Genomic DNA, 19027 nt, shown 5'->3' with positions numbered 1-19027 from the left:
GGGTTTGGATCCTGACTCTGCCACATATTACCTGGGTGACCCTGGGAAGGTCATTTTATCAGCCTAGTTTCCACAAATATAAACTGAGAAGACTGGACCACGTAACTCCTAAGGTCCCTCCTAGCTCTAAATCTATGGTCTTAATCATTCTAGATTTCAATTTCCTTATATGCAAAATGAGGGGGTCTCAGAGATCCTCTGTTATCTTGGCTCTCACTCATCTCCTCTTCTCACACAGAAGTCCCACCAGCTCTGGGTCACCTATTCCATGCTGCTCTTCATGCACAGGCTTCCAAGGACAACACACCACAATATGACAATACAATCTCTCCCAGAAATGGCTCTGAACCAGGCCAGGGAAAGGGGATCTGTAGCAGCAGATTGTCTGCATGTGGTTGTAGGAAGACAAGATTCTCCCTAACTCCTTAACCCATTGCTCTGTATCAGGACTCACCTTGGGCCCACATGCAAGAGTAGGAAAGGTTCTGGAGGGGGAGAAGACGAAGCAATTTAAATGGAAAGAAAAGAATGACAGATTTGAGTTAGAAGACTTGAGTTTGAATCCTGCCTGTGCTATTCAAAAGTCTCTTTTCCCTTCTGGGCCTCAATTTCCCAGAGAAAGCTGGACTCAATCCTAGGATCTTAGATTTAGAGCCAAAAGAGACGTTAGAAGTCATTTAATACAACTCTTTCATTTTACAGATAAGGAAACTGAGACCTCAAGAAGTTAAGTGATTTACCTAAGGCCATATAGGTAGTAAATATCAGAGCCAAGATTTGAACCCAAACCTTCTGATTCCAAATCAAGGGCTTTTCCCACTGCACAATGCTGTTTCCCGTCAAGATGATCCCCCTTTTCACTTCCAAATCCTCTAGTTCTTTTAGTCTCTGGAACATCTGCTTAATATTCACAGACCATAGTAGACTCAAACCCTTCATTTGCCTGAAAGCTAAGTCTTGATTTCTCTTCTCTTTCCTTTCTCATTACTGCCATGATTTTCTCACTAAGCCAAATCACATTAGGAGTGGAAAAAGAAGAGATTCTCAGAAAAAAATAGTAAGAAGTTTCCCTAGTAGGGATGGGGAGAAAAAGATTGAAGAAAATACTGGGATCCATGAACACTTAGACCTAGCATGGACCTCAGAAGCCCTTTATGACATTCCTGAAAAGTGGTTGTCCAGTCTGTTGAAGATCTCCAGGGATGGGGACCTCGAGATATCCTGAGACAGTAGTGTTCCCCAAGTCCCTGCTTGAAGACATCCCATCCCCAACCTGCTATTATCCATGTCTCTCCAATATGAATATTGAACCCCAGTCTATTGGGCCTCTTCCCCAGTGGCTTCCAGGCACAGTGAGGGAAGGATTCCAACCTCCAAATGCCCACAGCCAAGCACAGCCAAGAGCTCAAGTTCAGAGACAGGGAAACATGCCAGGGAGGTGACTCCAGGGAGGGCAGCAGATGGAGCCAGGCTGTCTCACCTCCTGCCCAAGCTCTCCTCTCGGTCCTGGTAAGCCTCGGGCTCCTGGCTTGCCCTGGAGAGAAGTGAAAAGAAAGGGGTCTCAGAAGATCGGAGCCTGTACTCCAAGGGACCATTGACACAGACAAGATGCCTCTGGCCTTCTAGCACATGCTACCATGGGACAGCATCCAACATCAATTCCGCTGCGGAGAAAACTCTTGGAGGGCCCTCAATGCAAACATCCCAAACCCAGGATTGAGCCAGAACAATCTCTAGCCATTTTGCACCATTTCCTCATGGCCCCCACCCCCTCCTCCCAGTTTCCCTACCCATCTCCCTCAGCTGTTTCCAACTAAGCACAAAGCTGTTATTGGCCACCAACTCACCTTCGCACCTTCTGGACCATTCTGGCCTGGTGGTCCTATGTCCCCTGGGAATCCCTACATGGAAGAAGAAAGGCAGAGATCATACATGGGTGACTAACATAGGGCACAACAATCAGGATCTAGAGGGAGGTAATGCCCAAACACACCACAGAACAGCATTGGACTCTGGGTTAACCTAAGCCAGGACAAATTCCCCTATTCAAAGCTATTTTGAAATTTGTGTCCTGGGGAGGGGGTGGGTGAAGGGGTGGAACATTTGGAGATGCCCTCAATTTCCTCCAATGAGGATTTGGCTGTTACACTGCTAATCAGTGGCTGGCGCTCACACACATGTGCTTTCACTGATGAATCAAAGTATTCCCCTCTCTACAGGAAAAGGGAGAGGAACATTGAAGAGTGATGACATGCTCATCAGCTTCTGTCTGCAGCTAAGCTGAATCCCATCCACTCCACCCCACTGGTCAAGGACAACTGAAAAATATGGCCCACCATCTCATGGAAACTAAGAGAGATGCAGGAGCCGCCATTCGGATTCTTCAGAGAGCCCCAGTCAGAGCCAAATGCCAGGACGCTGATGAAAGGCTAAGGCTCGTCGGCCAGTCTTGGAGAGAAGCTCTCGGGTCCTCATAGAGCCTTTCCCTTGGGGACCAATGAAAGGAGATAGGGCCATCGAAAAGTGGCTGAATTTGGAATTCTAAAGATAGGCCTGTTCCGAGGCCAAAGTCAGCATTATGATGAATTAAGTGTCCCAGCTAGCAGACCCTGTTTAGATGCCAGGTGGATTATGGGAACAGGTAGGAGCTACTTGCTAAGCCCAGAGTGGGGCAGGGCAAGGCAGGAAGCAAGGGCACTGCTAACCCTGGATTTGCACCACACGACAAAAGGCTACACCTCTCTCCAGGGACCTCCAAATCTGTTTCTTAATCAGGCATCTCCTGGGGTCATAAAGGTGAGACTGGAAGATATAGAGACATCCTAGCACCACAGGAATCATTCCCTGCTCCACAGGGTTCCCAAGAGGCATGGAAATGAGAATCTTTGGAATGATTCATGAAGCTGACTAGAGCGAAAGACCTTTTGTCTTGGACAGAGAGAGGCCTCACTGAGAGCCAAGTACAGCAGGTCAGGCTGCTGTTGGGCTCAATGGGTTCCCGAGGCCAACCCAGTTTCAGCTGGGATCCAACTGGGACCAGTCAGACCTGGGGCTCCCTCTCCTGAAAGATCCCTGGTTCTGAGAACTCCGAGGAGATCAATTCCATTTTTTTCCCTCAACTTCCTCCTTTTACTCTCATACCCCCACCTTACTAAGGTCTCAGGGTTCTGATATGGCATTATTAAAAAGAGGGAGGAAAACACCATACCGTTGGATAAGGCTGTCAAATTGTATCAGCTACATCAAAAAATCTACCCAGATTACATGTGCACATGAATCCAAGGCTCAGGAGATGTTCAAAGACAGGGGAGTTGGAAGTCTCAGGATAGAACCCATAACTCTATATAAGCGACATCTCTGAGCCCAAGTAATCTGTGAATGAGTCATAAGTGTAGCCTTGATCTGACAGAGAGAAGGAAAGACTAGATCCCTTGGCTAGTTCTCTCCAAATTAAAATGTCAGTCCCTCCCTTCCCCAACTTCCAACAGTGCACCTGCCAAAAATGCTCTAGGAAACTCTGGGGGTCTCCCCAGCAACTGCCAAAGGTCAGGAGCCCAAGGAGAAAGGGAGTCAGAAGGGGAAAAGCAATACCTCACCATCATAGTTCTAGGGCACAAATAAACCAAACAGTCACATACCTCAGGGCCTGGAGGCCCAGGAAACCCAACTGGTCCTTTGTCACCAGATTTGCCCTAAGGGGCAGAGAAGCAGGGAGGGAAGAGGTGAGTGCCACATACAATCTCCCCAGGAGCCACCATCCCCCATGCTGAGGGTGGGAGATGTTAAGGGGTAAGAGATTTGGAACTAATGAAGAAGGCTTACTTACGGGGGGGCCTGGTTTTCCTCGAGCACCTGGTGACCCTGACATTCCCTGGCTCCCCTGCAAAGCATAGACCAGTCTGACATTAGGAGAAAGAAGATAATTTCAAGGAAAACATTTTCTGGCCTCCGTGAATCAACAGCAGGTGCACCCGTTCATGAAATAATAGTTATAACTTATATTTGTATAGCACTTTGGGGTTGCAGAAGGCTTTACAAACATCATCACAAAAAATATCGTATCTTCAACATTTCACACAATATTTGGCTCTTAGTAAGCTCTTAATAAATCCTTGTTGACTGACTGACCCTCACAGCAACCCTCTGAGGTTGGTAGCATGAGAATAATTATTTGATGGATGAAAAAACTAAGACACAGAAGAGTTATGCATTCGATTGAATTAAACACTTGCTGTGTCCCCAGCACATCTTGGTGCTGGGTGAAATGCAAAATGTGGATAAGACAGTCTCTTCTCTCATGGAGCTGACAGTCTGGCAGAGTTGAGGTTTAGAGATGCCAACCACTCTGCCTGCCTTGGGTGTCCACGAGGGCAGTAACCCACACCTAAACATGCAAATGCCTCTACTGAACCCTAGTTATCTGTGTAAGTAAGGCTCACAAAGAAAGCTAGCCCTGGATGCAGGTCATTCTGGCTCTGTCACATGAAAACCCAAGAGGGGGACAGAAATACCCTCATCATGAGGGTGCCAATGGGGGAGAGGGGCCAAGGTGAGCCTCCTTTAAAGAAGCCAGAGAGAAGCAGGAATAGCATGGAACGTCGGGTAGACAGCAAGGTTAGAAGTCCACCCTTGGCAAAGATTGTCTTGAAGCAATCCTTCAAGCTCATTTTCCCAAGAGACTCAATTGATGTTATTTTACTCCTGGCTTAAATCCATCAAGAAAGAGTTTCATCAAGTTCTCAGAGATCTTGGGATAGTTGGCAGTAAGAGGTTCCTTTAAGAAAAGGACAAAAAAGCCTACACATGCAACACAACATCCTATAAAACACTGAGGCCTTGGAACTAAAAGAACACAGTTATAGTGTTTGTTTTGACACTTAATAGCCATGTCACTCTCGAGCAAGTCATTTTACTTCTCTGAGATGCAGTTTCTTCATTTTTAAGAGAAGGATGATAAATCCTGCCCTATCTACTTCACAGAATTGTGGTGAGTGAGTCATCATAGGACTGCAGATACAGAACTGCAAGGGACTCTAGAGATCATTAAATCCAACTGTGATTTTCTAGACAGGAAAACTGAAGCTCAGAAAGGTAACTTGTCCCAGGTCAAATGGGTAGCAAATGACAGAGAGACTAAGGCAGTATGTAAACTGTACACACACACACACACACACACACACACACACACAACTATTTTTCAGTATATACCAAGGAAAGTGTTGGGTAGAAATCTGAGAGGTGAAGGAGGAGGAAGAGGTGGCCACTGACCGAGAGACCTTGAGTTGTTCTCCCTGACTATGTGGACTTGAACAATTCATCTCAGTTTCCCGAGTTTCACCATCTCCATCTGTTACCAGGTTTAAAATTCTTTATGGGGATGCCAAGAATATTTACAACTGTGGCTGGTGGAAATGGTGTCACCTGCTTTGATGGCCCTTGGATATAAAGCATTGCTGCTGTTACCTATGGAGCACCCTGCTTATAACTCACAGCACTGTCCTTTTCCTCCTGAAGGGGATGATTTATAGACAGGAAGTTACAGCGCCAGAGCTCGGAATTCCACTCTGGGAAATGCCATTGGTCCCCAGAGCCCAAGGGGAATTGTGAGGCTGAAAGGCAAACAGCTCAGAGGTTCGAGGCACATTATCTATGAGGGGAAGGAAGCTGAGTTGGGCATGAGCAGGAGGAGGAAGAGAGGAAATTAGATGCAGTTACCTTATCTCCTTGGAATCCGATATCTCCGGGCACACCAGGCAGCCCTTGATCGCCCTGAATACACATCAGCAAAGAGAGTTACAATAGACCCCAGCTATGGCTATACCCCATCCCCCCAAGCCTCATCCCAGTGCCAGCCTTCCTTACTCAGGAGAGGGCTGGTAGGCAGGCCATGATGGAGGGGAGAAGGCTGGCTCACTGGAGCATGACTGTCTCCAAACCCAGCTAAAGAGGACCAGGGCCAAACCAGGGCCAAAGAGATGTATTCTAGGATTCACACTGAAGAGTAACTAAATGAACTTTGAAAGTCCTGTTGTAGCTCTATTTGGCCTATTGGCCTGGCCGGGGCCATGTTCAACTGGAGAGTTCCTAATACAGAAATACCTCATAAAGGATCATTAGAGTATACATCAATAATTAGTCCAACTATCTCACTAAAGTCAGGTCCAGAATGGTTAAGTGATTTGCCCAATATTACACAGTAAAAAGAAGCAAGATTCACTTAGGTCTCCTGGTTCCAAATACAGTCCTCTACACCACACTGCCCTGCCAAGTCTCTAACTGTGTGTAGTTAATCTCACAAGGGCTCAAAGAGGTTATCTGTGTTAACAGAGAATGGGATGATTGAATGATCACTAATGAGGTGTGACTCTAAAAGTACTGAGAACTGATTTTTTTTTAACAATAAGATTTGTACTTGGAATTTTAGAATGGGAAGGGACCTTCAGAAACCATCTAGTCTAACCCATGTCCTTTTCATCCAAAGGGTACTGGTCCCACAGTGTGGCCCTGTACTTATTCTGACAATATTCTCTCATTGCTAAAACCAAGTCTGGATCCCTCTTTGTAAAGTAACTTTGGAACTGGTTTATACTCCAGAAAAATCAGTCTCATTACTTTGTAACTGACTGCAATCAGGCCAAGAAGGGGAATGTGCATGTTTGTACATATGTGTGTGTGTTTACTTATCAATCAATAAACATTCTTTTTAAGCATTTACTAAGTGCTAGGCACTGCACTAAAGCATTGGAGATGTAAAAAAGGAGGCAAAAGACAGTAACTGCCCTCAAGGAGCTTACAATCTACTGGCAGAGACAACATGCAAACAAATATAAACAAAGCAAGCTAAATAAACAGGATAAATAAAAAACAGATGGAAGGGGTGGGAGTAAGGGGGTGGGGTGAGTGTGTGTGAGGACATTCCAGAGACCAAGCAGTGTGTCATGCTTCTAGTACTGGCCAGAAAATAAGTCTCATTCCTTTATTTCTGAGAAGCAGGGGGCGGGGGGGAGCTAGTCTCAAAGCCAAAAAGAGCTGGGTTCAAATCCTGCCTCTGGTATTTTTGCCAAGAAAATCCCAAATGGGGTCACAACAAGTTGGACACTATTGAAACAACTCAGCAACAACAATGACTAAAAGCCCCCTCCCTGTTTTACAGCTGAGGAAACTGAGGCCAGAGAGATTTGGTAATTTGCCCAAAATAATATTAGGAAGTGGTAGGTTCAGGATTAGAACCCAGCTCCTCTGACTAAAATCCAGCACAATTCCCAATGTATGGTGTTGCCTCCCATGATGAGCAGATATCTGAAGAACTTTAGAGCCAAAAAGACTTTAGAGATTGATCTAGTTCAGTCTTCTTTATCTCTCTCCCCTCAACCCCTAAAATGTGGAAACAGGCCCAGAGATGAAAAGGTCACATAGTAAAATAATGATGGAGCCAGGCCTAGAACACACACTCCTAGGATAGCATTTTTCCTATTACTCAGACTATATCCCCTCAACAGGAACCATAGTGGGCTGTAATATAGTCACACCTTTAGGACCTATGGAGATGTGTGGTGCAGTCTGTGCCTGATGGGCCCAGGTTTCTATGCTTTCTAAATCCCAGGGTTTGCTTTTTAGAGCAAAAATCTCCTCCCTCAGTGACCGGCTGCCCCTGTTGCCACTGTCTGCCTGCTATCAGAACACCTGGCTCCAGGAGCACTTCCATAGTGGGGTGGCAAAAAAACAGGGTTAGGAGTTAGAAGCTTTGACTTAGGATCCTAAATCACTTTTCTCATTTGTAAACTAGAGGATTTGGACCTGACCTCTGGGTTCCTTCCAGCTATATATCCCATGTCTTCCAGATATAAATTCTGAGCAGGAGGCAGAAGGTTCCTGTCAGCTGGATTAGCTCCTCAGTTACAGAGGGTCCCTTTCTTCCTCTCCACTCTCATATCCCATGCTACCTTGGAGGAAGGTAGGTCAGGCCACTGGAAGGTGAAGGTACCTTTGGAAGTAAGTATGTGCTTGACTCATTCCAAAGCCAATGAAGTACACCTGTCTCTAGTCCAGGGGTTTTCACACTTTGAATGAGTATCCTGGACCCCTCTGACCATCTTGAGAAGTCTATGGACCCCTACTTGGAATAATGCTTTTAAATGCATACCCCAAAATATATAGGATTACAAAGGAAAACAAAAGTTAGCAAAAACAAAGATGTGGGCTTTTTGGTTTCTTTCCCCGCATCTGAAGTCATGGGTTCCCTGAAATCTAACCACAAATGCCTGGGGGTCTGCAGATACCAAGTAAACAACTCCTTCTCTCACTACCTTTCTTCCTTCTAATCTGCTACTATGAAGATGCTAGATGAATACTAGAAATAGGTCAAAGCAAAGGAAATCAGGTCTGTGTTAAAGGCCTGAGGGGCTCTCTTGGCTAGAAAGTGCATGACTTCATTCATGAACATTGTGACATCTTGCCTGGCTGCTCGAAGGCATTGAAAAAAATTTTTTCCCCTAGTTCTTTCTTAAGTTCCATAAAGGTGAGGTCTCTGGAAAATGACCTCCAGATACATGAGGTATTTTGATACCTGACCTAAAAGAACCTCCCTCAGGCTTGCCCCTTCTCTCAAAAGCCCCTCCCCTCTCACATTTTGTCCATCCCAAAAGGTTGGATTGGTCTGAAATTCAGATAACCAAGACTGTACTGGACAAAGGGGATTTGGGAAAACAAATTCCTGTGGTGTTCTGGTTCCTAGAGGGTGTCTCATGCAGGCCAGGCATTCTTACACCTATCAGGGGGTTGAGTTTTGGTCTACCATGAGCCCAGATAGTCAAGTTAAGTATGTGGCAGCTCCATAGGGGTGACAGAGTTGGTGTCAAATTACTAAGGACATGACCCTGAAGGAGAACTCTGCTACTGATAATGAAGCCAGGTCTTAAAAAAATGTTTTTTTCCAATTTGGAAAATCCTATGTAGATTCCCATGTCCTGGTAGCCAGGGAGCCTTTTGGAATCCAAATGTGAAATGGGCTAAGAAAAAAAAAATATTAAAACTCCCCAAGAAATCAGGAAAATAGATTTGGAGGGTTGTTCAATTCAAATGGGAATCTTTGTTCCAGTGTTCAGCTCCAAGCCAGGAGGCAGAGATAGCCAAGTGGTTGTAAGTAGGAACCAATCCAACATAGGTCATGGAAAACCTGGGCTTCTGTATAGGACTGGTCACTGGGAAAAAAAAGGAACAGTCTTTTTTCATCAGGGAGAAAGCCAGAGAGACCTCTAGAAGGCTCTGCCTTATGGTGGAAATCTGAATATACCTGAATAACAGGAGAAACAACTCTTAAGATCATAGAACTGTAGACATAAGGGACCCCAGAGAGGCTATCTCATATAATCCTCTCATTTTACACATGAGGAAACTGAGGCCAAGGGAAGTTAAGTGATCTGCCCAAGGTGGGATTTGAACCCAAGTCCTTTTTTTTCCTAGAGCAAGGCTTATGATTTTTTTTTTCTTTTTGGAGGGGGGAAGGCAGTGAAATTGGGGTTAAGTGACTTGCTTTATTTACTGCTCTGCCTAGCCTCCCCTAGAGCAAGGCTTATTAACCTGGAGTCTGTAACATTAAAAAAAGTTTTTTTTGAAAACTGTATTTCAATATGACTTTTCCTTTGTAATCCTATGTATTTTTAATTTTGTTTAAATTATTAAAAAATATTTTTCTGAGTTCATAGATTTCACCAGACTGTCAAAGAGGCCCATGACACACAAAAAGGTTAAAATTGTTCATTCCCGCCACAAAATGCTCCAAAGCCACTGTACCAAGCTGCTTCTTTCACAGCAGGAGAAATATTTCAGAAAAGTGAAAACCAGAGGGGAGAAAAATGGAAAACTCAGACGAGGGGAATTTGGGGGTTGTCCTCCCCCCAAAAAAAATCACAAGAAAAATATTTGCACAATTTTTTAAAAAATATTTTTTTCCTGGGTTTTCACATTTCTAAATGAACCACACTCAAAAATGTTAGTTGCAGACCATGTTATACATTATACAGTTTCCTGTTCCTGAATTAACAATGTGCCTTCAGTTCTGCAAAGGGCTACCCTCTTCCACTGCTGCGCATGATACATTGCTGACAGGGAGAAGGCTGGGGGAAGCCTAGGCTCTAGGAGGAAAGTGAAGGAGGAGGAGAAGTCCAGGGGACACACACCAGCAAAGAGGATAGTGAGGCTTCCAGGAGGAGATATATGGAGGAGTAGTTTACATGCAGAATAAAATACAGTGCAATAAGGGAGTATTCAGATCACCTTATCACCTTTCAGTCCGTGTTCTCCGATGTTTCCCATAAGCCCCTGCAAGACAAAAACCCTGTCTAAGTGCTCAGCTCCAGAAAAAAAGCTTCCCAAGACATTTTAGACTTGAAAAGGGCTTCATGAATCATCTAATCCAATACCTTCATTTTACAAGGGGGGAAACTGAGTCCAAGAGAAGTCAAATGTCTTGCCCAAAGTTACAGCATCAGTTAGGGACAGACTTGGAATTAGAACCCAGATGTCTTCATTCCTGTTCTTCCCACTGCCTCACTGAGCATCTCAGCAAAGATCAGAGGAGCCGAGATCTAGACCTAGCCAGGTAGCTTAGAGGCCATCTTGTCCAACTCATTCATTGACAGATGAAGGCACTGGCACTCAGTGTGCTTAACAAAATGGTAATAAGGGAGTGAGTGACACACAGGTTTTTTGAACCCAGGTCCTCTGACTCCAGTGAGAGCCCTTTCCACTCTACCATATGACTACCATCTTCCTGGTCCACGAAGCTAATACAGCAATTGCCACCAGTCTCTCTGATCCCATCACAACACAACCATAGAAGAAACAGTCCCAGGATTATAATATCCATTAAAGGGCAAGACTGTACAACCCTTCTCCCTGGTTTCCCCACTTTATTTTCCCTCTCTAGCTCTACCCCCCCCCACCCCCTTCAAGGGGAGTGCTTTTGGCATCTTGAAATTTATAGCATCAATGGCCAGACATGACATGTTCTTCTATAAGACACAGCAGGTCCAGTGGTTCACTTACCTTCATTCCCTTGGGTCCTGGGTAGCCAATTGGACCAATAGCTCCCATGTCACCCTAGGAAGAGGGGAAATAAAAAGACATTTGAGGTGTTAAGGGAACAGCCAGAGTCTCAAAGCCAGACAAAGTATTGTAAAAGGTCTTACTGGAATGAGGGGTGGTTTTAGTCTAATAACCCACACCAATCCTGAGCTTTCTCAGAATTAGAGACCTTCAAGGAACAGTGTTCCTTATTCAATCCAAGATTCCTCTGAGTTTCCATCAAAGTTTGCCTGCATCCCCACTTCCCCTCTCCTCCTACAGAAAATTTCTTTCCTTTTTGTGTTTCCAGACCTCTTAAGACTGAGAGAGGCGAACAGGTAGGGAGTATAATAGAAAGAGCATTGAGTTTGGCCTTAGGGTCCCTGGCTTTGAGTTCTGACCCAGCATTTATTACTATTTACTAGCTGTGTGATCTTGAGCAAATCCCTTCTCTCTGGGCTCACGTTTCCTCACCAGTTGGACTGGATTATTCCTTCCAGTTCTAAATCCAATGTTATTTTCTGTGAGTCAGGGTCTTTAGAAAGCTCTTCCCAAAAGCTTTATCATAACAAAGAGGACAAGCAGGCAGGTTATGGGGACATGACCACCCTAATCAAATTCTCTATGGCTTCCCCTCCTACCAAAGGGAGATAGACAGACATCCTTGCTCGGCTATGGCAAGGGAAAGTAAATAAAAGGAACTTGGTCAGCTCTTTGCCAAAGACAAAGTGGAAAACTGGAACAGAAGTCATTTGAAAGGAGTAATGGATTCACCAGGTCCCCGAGGCTTGGAAATACACACTCAAGTTCCTCTGACAAGCTGCTTGGAGATGTCTCAGAGGGAAAGAGTAGGAGGCAAAAGTAAAGAATGGCATTCTGCTCTATGATCCGTTGGCTCCAGCCAATGGGAGCCCAGGGCTTCAGAATGCCTCAAGGGAAAGAGAATGAGTGGTGCTCCATGAGCTCCAGTCAAGAGCTTGAACACATCTGAGACAGACAGTTCTCAGCTGACTTTCTTTCCTCCCTAATTCACTCCCTTCCATCCCCGATGCAAGACTAGGTAGGAGTCAGCAGGCGGGAGTGCTAGCTAGCCTTGACTCTGCCACTAATTCATTACACAATCTTAGCGAAGTCAAGTTCCTTCTCTGGCTCTCAGGCTCTTAATCTATAAAATGAGGACTTGGATCAAGGGTTCTTAACTTTCTTCATCTATAAAATGAGGACTTAGATCAAGTGTTCTTAACCTGGGGTCCGTAAATGTAAAAAAAAAAAACCTGTATTTCAGTATAGTTTCCTTTATAACCCTACATATTTTATTCGATGCACTTAAAAACATTATTTTGAAAAGTCCATAGGCTCCACCAGACTGCCACAGGAGTCTATGACACACCCACATAAAAGGCCAAGAACCTCTAAGTTGGATGAACTTGAAGACCTAAAAAAAGTGCTAGGATCTACTTTTTCCAAGACATCTGGCTCAGTTATCTCATTTCTGTGAGGTGTCTGGATTCCAGACCCTTGGTGACCATATGAAACATCTCCCATTGAACTGATATTAGCCTTGGCATGGAAAGATGCCACTGAGAGGTAGAAAGGCTGGCAGCTTGGATTGAATGGGGCTACTCCCTCTTCAGGTATGGCTTTACCTCTGGTCCTAGGTCTGACATCACAGATATCACAGAAGGGATCTGGATTTTCCAGCCCTGGGTCTCTTGTTGGGTCTCATTCCAACTGAACTACCCATCCCCATTCTCTCCCTCCCACCAGTCAACCCCTGTCAAGCTGGCTCAGCCAAGACAAGAACAGAAAAAGCAAACAGACTGTAGAGGCTGACTCACTCCCCACCCCCCAACTACAAGACAGGGGCCCTCTTTGGGGGTGAACTTAGAAAGCCTCAAACAGAAGATTTCAGCCCCCAGGACCCACCTCTGTACCCCAGTTTTCCAAGAGAGCAAATATTTGACCTATCCTTTCCAAATCTAAGGTCATTTCAAAAAAGTCCATTCCAAAATGGCACATTCTTCTAACCTACTTTCTACCTGCTTTGCCATTAGTTTACCACTTAAGTGGTAGGATTTGGCCAGAAGGAGGTTGTCAGGGACCAGAGTCCTTCCCCCCATTAATGCAGTGTGCCATAACTTTCTTCATCTGATGGCTGGGTGGAGCTTCTTCTCAAGTCAGCTTGGATGTCCAAGAAAGAAAATAACAGCCCATTGATAGGGATTCATATCCATATAACTTGGCTTCCTCCAGTCCCACAACAGCTATGGAAGAATTCCCTTTCCACCTTGTGCTAGGGGTATATAATGCTGGTTCAGGTCTTGGACCTCAAGCTCTTTCTCTTGGACTCACTCTTCACTTTTCCTGGAACTTAGCTTCTGGGGGGGGGAGGGGGTGGCAAACACTCTGTTAGCGCTCACTGACTCCTTGGGAATGAATGAATAAATGAATAACTTTATTTTAAGTGACTCCTGGGGAAAGGACTGAGAGCAGATTCTTATTGACTTCAAAATTATGAAGATGGAAGATCCAACACTCATGACTGGTCTCTGCCTAAGAGAAGAATGTGGCATGTGCCAGGCAAGAAGTCATGAGATGTTTGGCTTTCAGGCTGATTCACTGTACCCTACAATCATTCACACTGTAAGAGGCCGGGGGGGGGGGGTGCTGCCAGACTTCAGACACTTAACTAGCTCTGTGACAATGAGCAACTCACTTCACTTTCTTGGCTTCAGTCTCCACATCTGCAAGATGAGGGCGCTGGACTTAATGACTCCTAAGGCAACTTTACAATGCCAAATATGGGATCTTGGGCTTGAGTTAATCACTTCCTTTCCCTGGGCCTCAGTTTCCCAATTGGTAAGAAGAAGAAATTGAATTAGATGATCTTGAAGGTTCCTTCTTGCTCTAACATTCTGTGGTTCTAAGGGCTGAACCAGGAAGCCTCAAGAACATAAGTCTCTTTTTCTAGAACTCCAGGTTTTTAAAGGTCTCCAGAACATTAATTGCTAGGAGAACCTGCAATCAATTGGACCTCAGCTGGTGGCCGAGGTATCTTCCCATCAGGAATTTGAGGCCTTGGTTTAAAAAAAGAGAACCTGGGTGGAGGAGAGGGGATAAAACACAGGGGTGTTGGCTGTGTGGCAAAGCAAGGGTGGGAGGAAAACCTTTCAGAGGTCTGCATTTTAACAGGCCCCTGTTACTTGTATTGGCTCTTTCTTCATAAAGGGAGCCAGTGACGGAGGGCCCAGCCTCTCCGGTGGTGTGTAAATAAACAGTGCTGGGTGGACTGAAGGAACATTGCCTTAACCAAAGGCCCTGTGGTTGGTTGCAAGCGACTGACAAGTCCTGAGCTAGAAGCCCTCAGGAACACAGGCCCCCTTTTTCAGAGCTCTGGGCATAAAGCCTTCTCACATGGAGGGTGTAAACTTCAACGTTGTCCCTGTCCAGCTCAGGATCAGCACAAGGGACTCCAGAGACATCCGATTCAGACACAGAGACTTCTGAGATACCACCTCTACCTTGGGAGGCCTCAAAGTAGCAGCAGAGGCCCCCAGGGCCACAAGCATTGAAGGGTGATGATAGCAGAGAAACTCTATAGGACAAGGTGATTTGCTATTGAATTCAGAGCTTTCACTGAGGACTCTCTCAGTTGCAACATTCATGCCGTTCATGGTGGGGTGGGGTTTGTGTGGCTGAATGGAGGAGAGCCAGCTGGTTTGGGGTAAAGCTCTCTAAGCAGGCTCTTTTCCCACTCTTAAATCTTTGCTGAATTAAATTGTATGTGTGTGTACATTACATGTGTGTTACATATGTGTGCATATGTATGAATTAAAGATAAATTGATGGCAGCAGAGTGTAAGTGGATAGAGAGAAGTACTTGATGCCAAGAAGACCTGCGTTCACATACAGTCTCAAATACATATGGGCCATTGATGCTGGGTGGATAGGTGGCACAGGGATAGCTAGGTGGTACAGTGGCTATTGTGCCAGGTTTAGAGTTAGGAGGCTCATCTTCCTGAGTTCAAATCCAGCTGTCTGTCTATCTGTGTAACCCTGGACGAGTCACTTAACTCTGCCTCAGTTTTCTCATCTGTCAAATGAGCCGGAGAAAGGAAATGGCAAATGACTCCTGTCATATCTCTGCCCAAAAAACCCAAAGGGTGTCTGTCATGAGGAGGCAGACAGGACTGAACAACGACAAATGTCACTAAACCTCTCGGTTCTTCAGGCAACTCTCTAAGACCATAAGGTGCCCTAGCAGGGAGAATTCCCTATACCAATGAAACCACAGATCCAGTCCCTCTCCCTAGGTATCAAAGATAAATAGAGGCTAATGCCCAAAACATGTAGAAAGCAATTAGCAAAATCATTCATTGAGGTTCTTTTTGGGCTTCTATTGTCAACTCTAACCATATGCCAATACCAAGGTCTGCTGGCTTTATTACAGGATGGGTTTAAATGGCATACATTTTCAATTTCACAGTGGGGACCCAGGATAAGTAAATACTTTCCTAGAATGCTACTGGCCACCAGGATATGGCTTCTTCCTTAGGCTAACAAACATTTCTTTTTTCTAAACAGATACAGATTTGCTTTTCTTGACAATCAATCTTTAGGCATGGAAGATTATCTGGATTTTTAACCTACCCAGACAACACTATTTTAACTTGAGGCACAGCTAGACCTATGATGACAGCTTCCCTATTGTATCCTCAGGACTGGTCTTTGAAAGAGGCAAGGTCATTTGCTGGGAACTTCCATGAGAACCAGTGGAGCTGGCTGAGCTAAGGAAGATGGTACAAATGGGGTGATTAGGAATAGGGGTTGTCTTACGCTGGAGGCTGCTTCTTCCTTTCCTCCAGAGACTTCACAGAAATTAGCTATTGCATCTATAGGGAACTTCCAGCTTTCTAAAGGACTTCTACAGATATTAATTCATCAGATGCTCTGGGAGAAAGCAGTTAAGTAGGCTGGTATTATCATCCCTACTTTAAAAAGAAAATGAAGCTCAGGGAGACTGAAGGTAACTCACTAACTGTCACATAGTGACATTGAAACAAAGTAGGAACTAGGCCCAAGCCTCCCAGACTTCAAGTGTGTCTAGTCTAGGACTTTTTTCTATGTGGTAATACTCTCTCTATTTAGGACAAATTACAATTATTGATTATTGGTTTTCTGTTAAATGGGGGGACAATGATGCCCCTGCAAACTCTTCACAATAAATAATTCCAAATGTCACATTTTTTATAAGATACAACTTAATATAAAGTGAGACTTTGGTGGCCCCATTTCAAGGGAGTGTAACTATTCAAATTCCCTAAAGGTCTTCATTATTAAGGCCACAGTCCCACAGCATGGGCTTCCATGAGATTTTGACATATATGCACGGTCTCTTGGGTTCATAAGAAATAAGGCACTGAATTAATCTGAGTTGCCACTAAAATAGTTATTAATAAATGGAATTTTGATCCCCTCAGCAAAAAAAAAAAGCAACCAAAACCACATCCTTCCTCTTAGTCTGTGGAAAACCAGACTCATAATCTCTCCCTTTCCCTTTAGTTCCAAATCAGAGGGCTCCTTCCTTCCACTGCTCCTCCGGGAGACTGGCTCCACTGGGACCAAAGTCTGTCATGTCTGTTCCTCTTGCCTCCTGTTTCCTGGCTGCCAAGGCTTCTCCCAGGGAAGCCTGGGGATTGGGCTTGGGGGTAGGGAATCTCTTTGCATTGGAAGGTGGGCTCCTTCTAGGGGCCTGGAAATTTGACAAACCACAACCCAAGGGGAGAGACTTTAGAATTAGATAGATTTCTTCTGCAAAAAAAGAGTCCTCATTGTTTTTCTCCATTTCTACCTCCTCTGCTGGATTTTCCTGGGTGGTTACAACTAGCACAGTCAAGTGAATTTTAGTATGGCAAGAACTGAAGTTCAAGGCAGCATCAGAGAGTTTCTCATCTGTAACACTCTCCCCCTCCCCCCACCCCCAGGCAAGAAAGGGCAGTGAGTCTGAAGGAGTGACTGTGGAAAGAAAAAAAAAAGGTCTATTGTATCACAAGCTCCTTCTGGGACCTTTGCTTGAGAAGGGCAGTAATTTCTATGACTCTGCCACATTTCACGCCTCAGCAGCTGAGCTTAGCCTAGTGAAAAGTGCTCTGGCCCAGGAGAAGACAGCCCTGGGCTCTAATCCCACACCTCTGCCACTGACTCAGTCCTCAACCTTGAGAAAAGTAATTTAGCTTCTTCTTGGGGCTTCACCTTCCTCATCTGTCAAATATATCTTCCCCTTCCCCCCTTCCACCTATGACCCCTAGCACAATGCCCTGCATAACTTAATACTCGCTGAATAAGCTAGATCATTCCTAAGGTCCTTTGCCAGTTCCAGTTCCAAGATTTTATGAAATATATCTACTACAAAGCAAACATGGGGCATCTGTTTTGACTCCTGGAAAAGACGGGGGATATAACCAGAGACTTCAAATATCTGGAAAGTTAGTATTTGGAAGAAGAGAAAAATTTTTTCCCATTAGAATTTTAGATGGGAGCTAAAACCAGAGGGGTTTTAGCATGGACTCCATGAAGTTTTCATACAAACATGCATGATGTTTTAGAATCCCCCCATGGGTCTTAGACCTAGCAGATATGATGATAACTGTCTGGAAAAAAAAGATTAAACCAGAAAGCATTCACACCTCTAAAGTGAAAACCTGCAACAAGGTCGGGACTGGTCACAGAAAAGTCTGTGGATCTTTCTAGCATCAGCCCCTAGAACTCCTATGTGTCTCCTGCCCATTTTGCCAGGACCCAGCCTAGTCCAGGCTCTAGAGGAACAGGGACTGAGGCTGCTGATACATGTGGTGTTCTTTTCAACTTTCCTCTCCACCCTGCTGGCTCCAACAAACATTTGGAGACCAACCCCTTAGCCTGACCGGGTTGACTAAAAGGGAAAGTCAGTCTGCTCAGGGGAGGCACCAATAGCCTTTGCAGCGGGGTGACTTTGGGGCTTCTTAATTATGCCCGAGATGTAGGTGGTCCCTTCCCACAGCTGTTTTCCCAACTGCAGGAGATGCAGAAACCTGCCCACAGCTGGCCAGTGGGATGTCTGGGATTCTCGTTAAATCGAAAGCTGGAAGGAACAATTACTCAAGCTGTCTCCCCTCTCTCCATGACAATGGTAGCAGACCTCCTGTCGATATAGAATACTCTGGCTCCAGCCTAGGCCCTGACAACTCGCCCTACTTAATGACTACCCGATTGCCTTATACAACCAACCCACTCTACCTCATTCTCGGCATCTGCTGATCCCCAAGGCGCCTTGCGTGGGCCGGCCCATAGTTTCAAGCAGAAAAGAAAGAGGAGAGAGTGGATTAATTGTGGTGGCCTCTGTGGGACAGGTCTTGGGTAAAGCAATGCTCCCTCTCCCTACGGGCCTGAGAAGGCACTAGAAAAATCTAGTCAGATAATCCTCCAATATTAGCGTCTGGGAACCGGATCCTTATTCCCATTGTCAGCATTTCAGTCTTTAAGCAATAACATCCCATAACATCTCCTGATTCTTCTGTCTCTGAATCCATAAATCTGCCAGAAAACCTCTCTTACCCAGCTTGGGGTGGGAAGGAATGACTAAGAGATGTCTGAGTGCAGCCTCACCACACTTTACAATAATGGTGGTAACTTAGAGTTCCTATTAGGTCACACACAAGGAAGACCTCAGCAACAAGACGGGGGCGAGTAACCAATGGAACATGGGTCTAGGGTGGTTTAGATGCAAAGGACTAGACAAAATGTCTTTTTGCTGAATTGCATTGAATTGATATGCCAACTCTCATGGCTTGGCAGAGGTCTGTCCCATGATCCCCAAGGTCAGCAGTGCTACAATTACTGGACCCTCCCACCCAGCTGAAAGTGTTTATGTACATATGCACACACACCACCACAAACCACACCCACCCACACACATATAAACCAT

General features: G+C 45.1%; 1 protein-coding gene across 1 annotated transcript in view; it reads right to left on the bottom strand.

Annotated features, from left to right (window-relative positions):
- Window positions 1-19027, bottom strand: part of COL27A1 (collagen type XXVII alpha 1 chain) — a 259247-nt gene that overhangs the window by 117744 nt on the left and 122476 nt on the right. The window contains exons 15-21 of the mRNA XM_069062697.1: window positions 11047-11100; window positions 10276-10320; window positions 5716-5769; window positions 3827-3880; window positions 3639-3692; window positions 1848-1901; window positions 1481-1534 (exon numbers count right to left, since the gene is read on the bottom strand). Of these exons, the coding sequence (XP_068918798.1) occupies window positions 1481-1534; window positions 1848-1901; window positions 3639-3692; window positions 3827-3880; window positions 5716-5769; window positions 10276-10320; window positions 11047-11100 (369 nt within the window). The remainder of the gene's footprint in view (window positions 1-1480; window positions 1535-1847; window positions 1902-3638; window positions 3693-3826; window positions 3881-5715; window positions 5770-10275; window positions 10321-11046; window positions 11101-19027) is intronic.

Source organism: Petaurus breviceps, unplaced genomic scaffold (assembly GCF_028583685.1).
Source record: "Petaurus breviceps papuanus isolate PSGF00001 unplaced genomic scaffold, PetGlider_PUasm1.0 90503, whole genome shotgun sequence".
In the NCBI taxonomy this organism is placed as follows: Eukaryota; Metazoa; Chordata; class Mammalia; order Diprotodontia; family Petauridae; genus Petaurus; species Petaurus breviceps.
The sequence above is the reverse complement of the archived record's forward strand: the minus strand, read 5'-3'. Positions and strand labels throughout refer to the sequence as shown.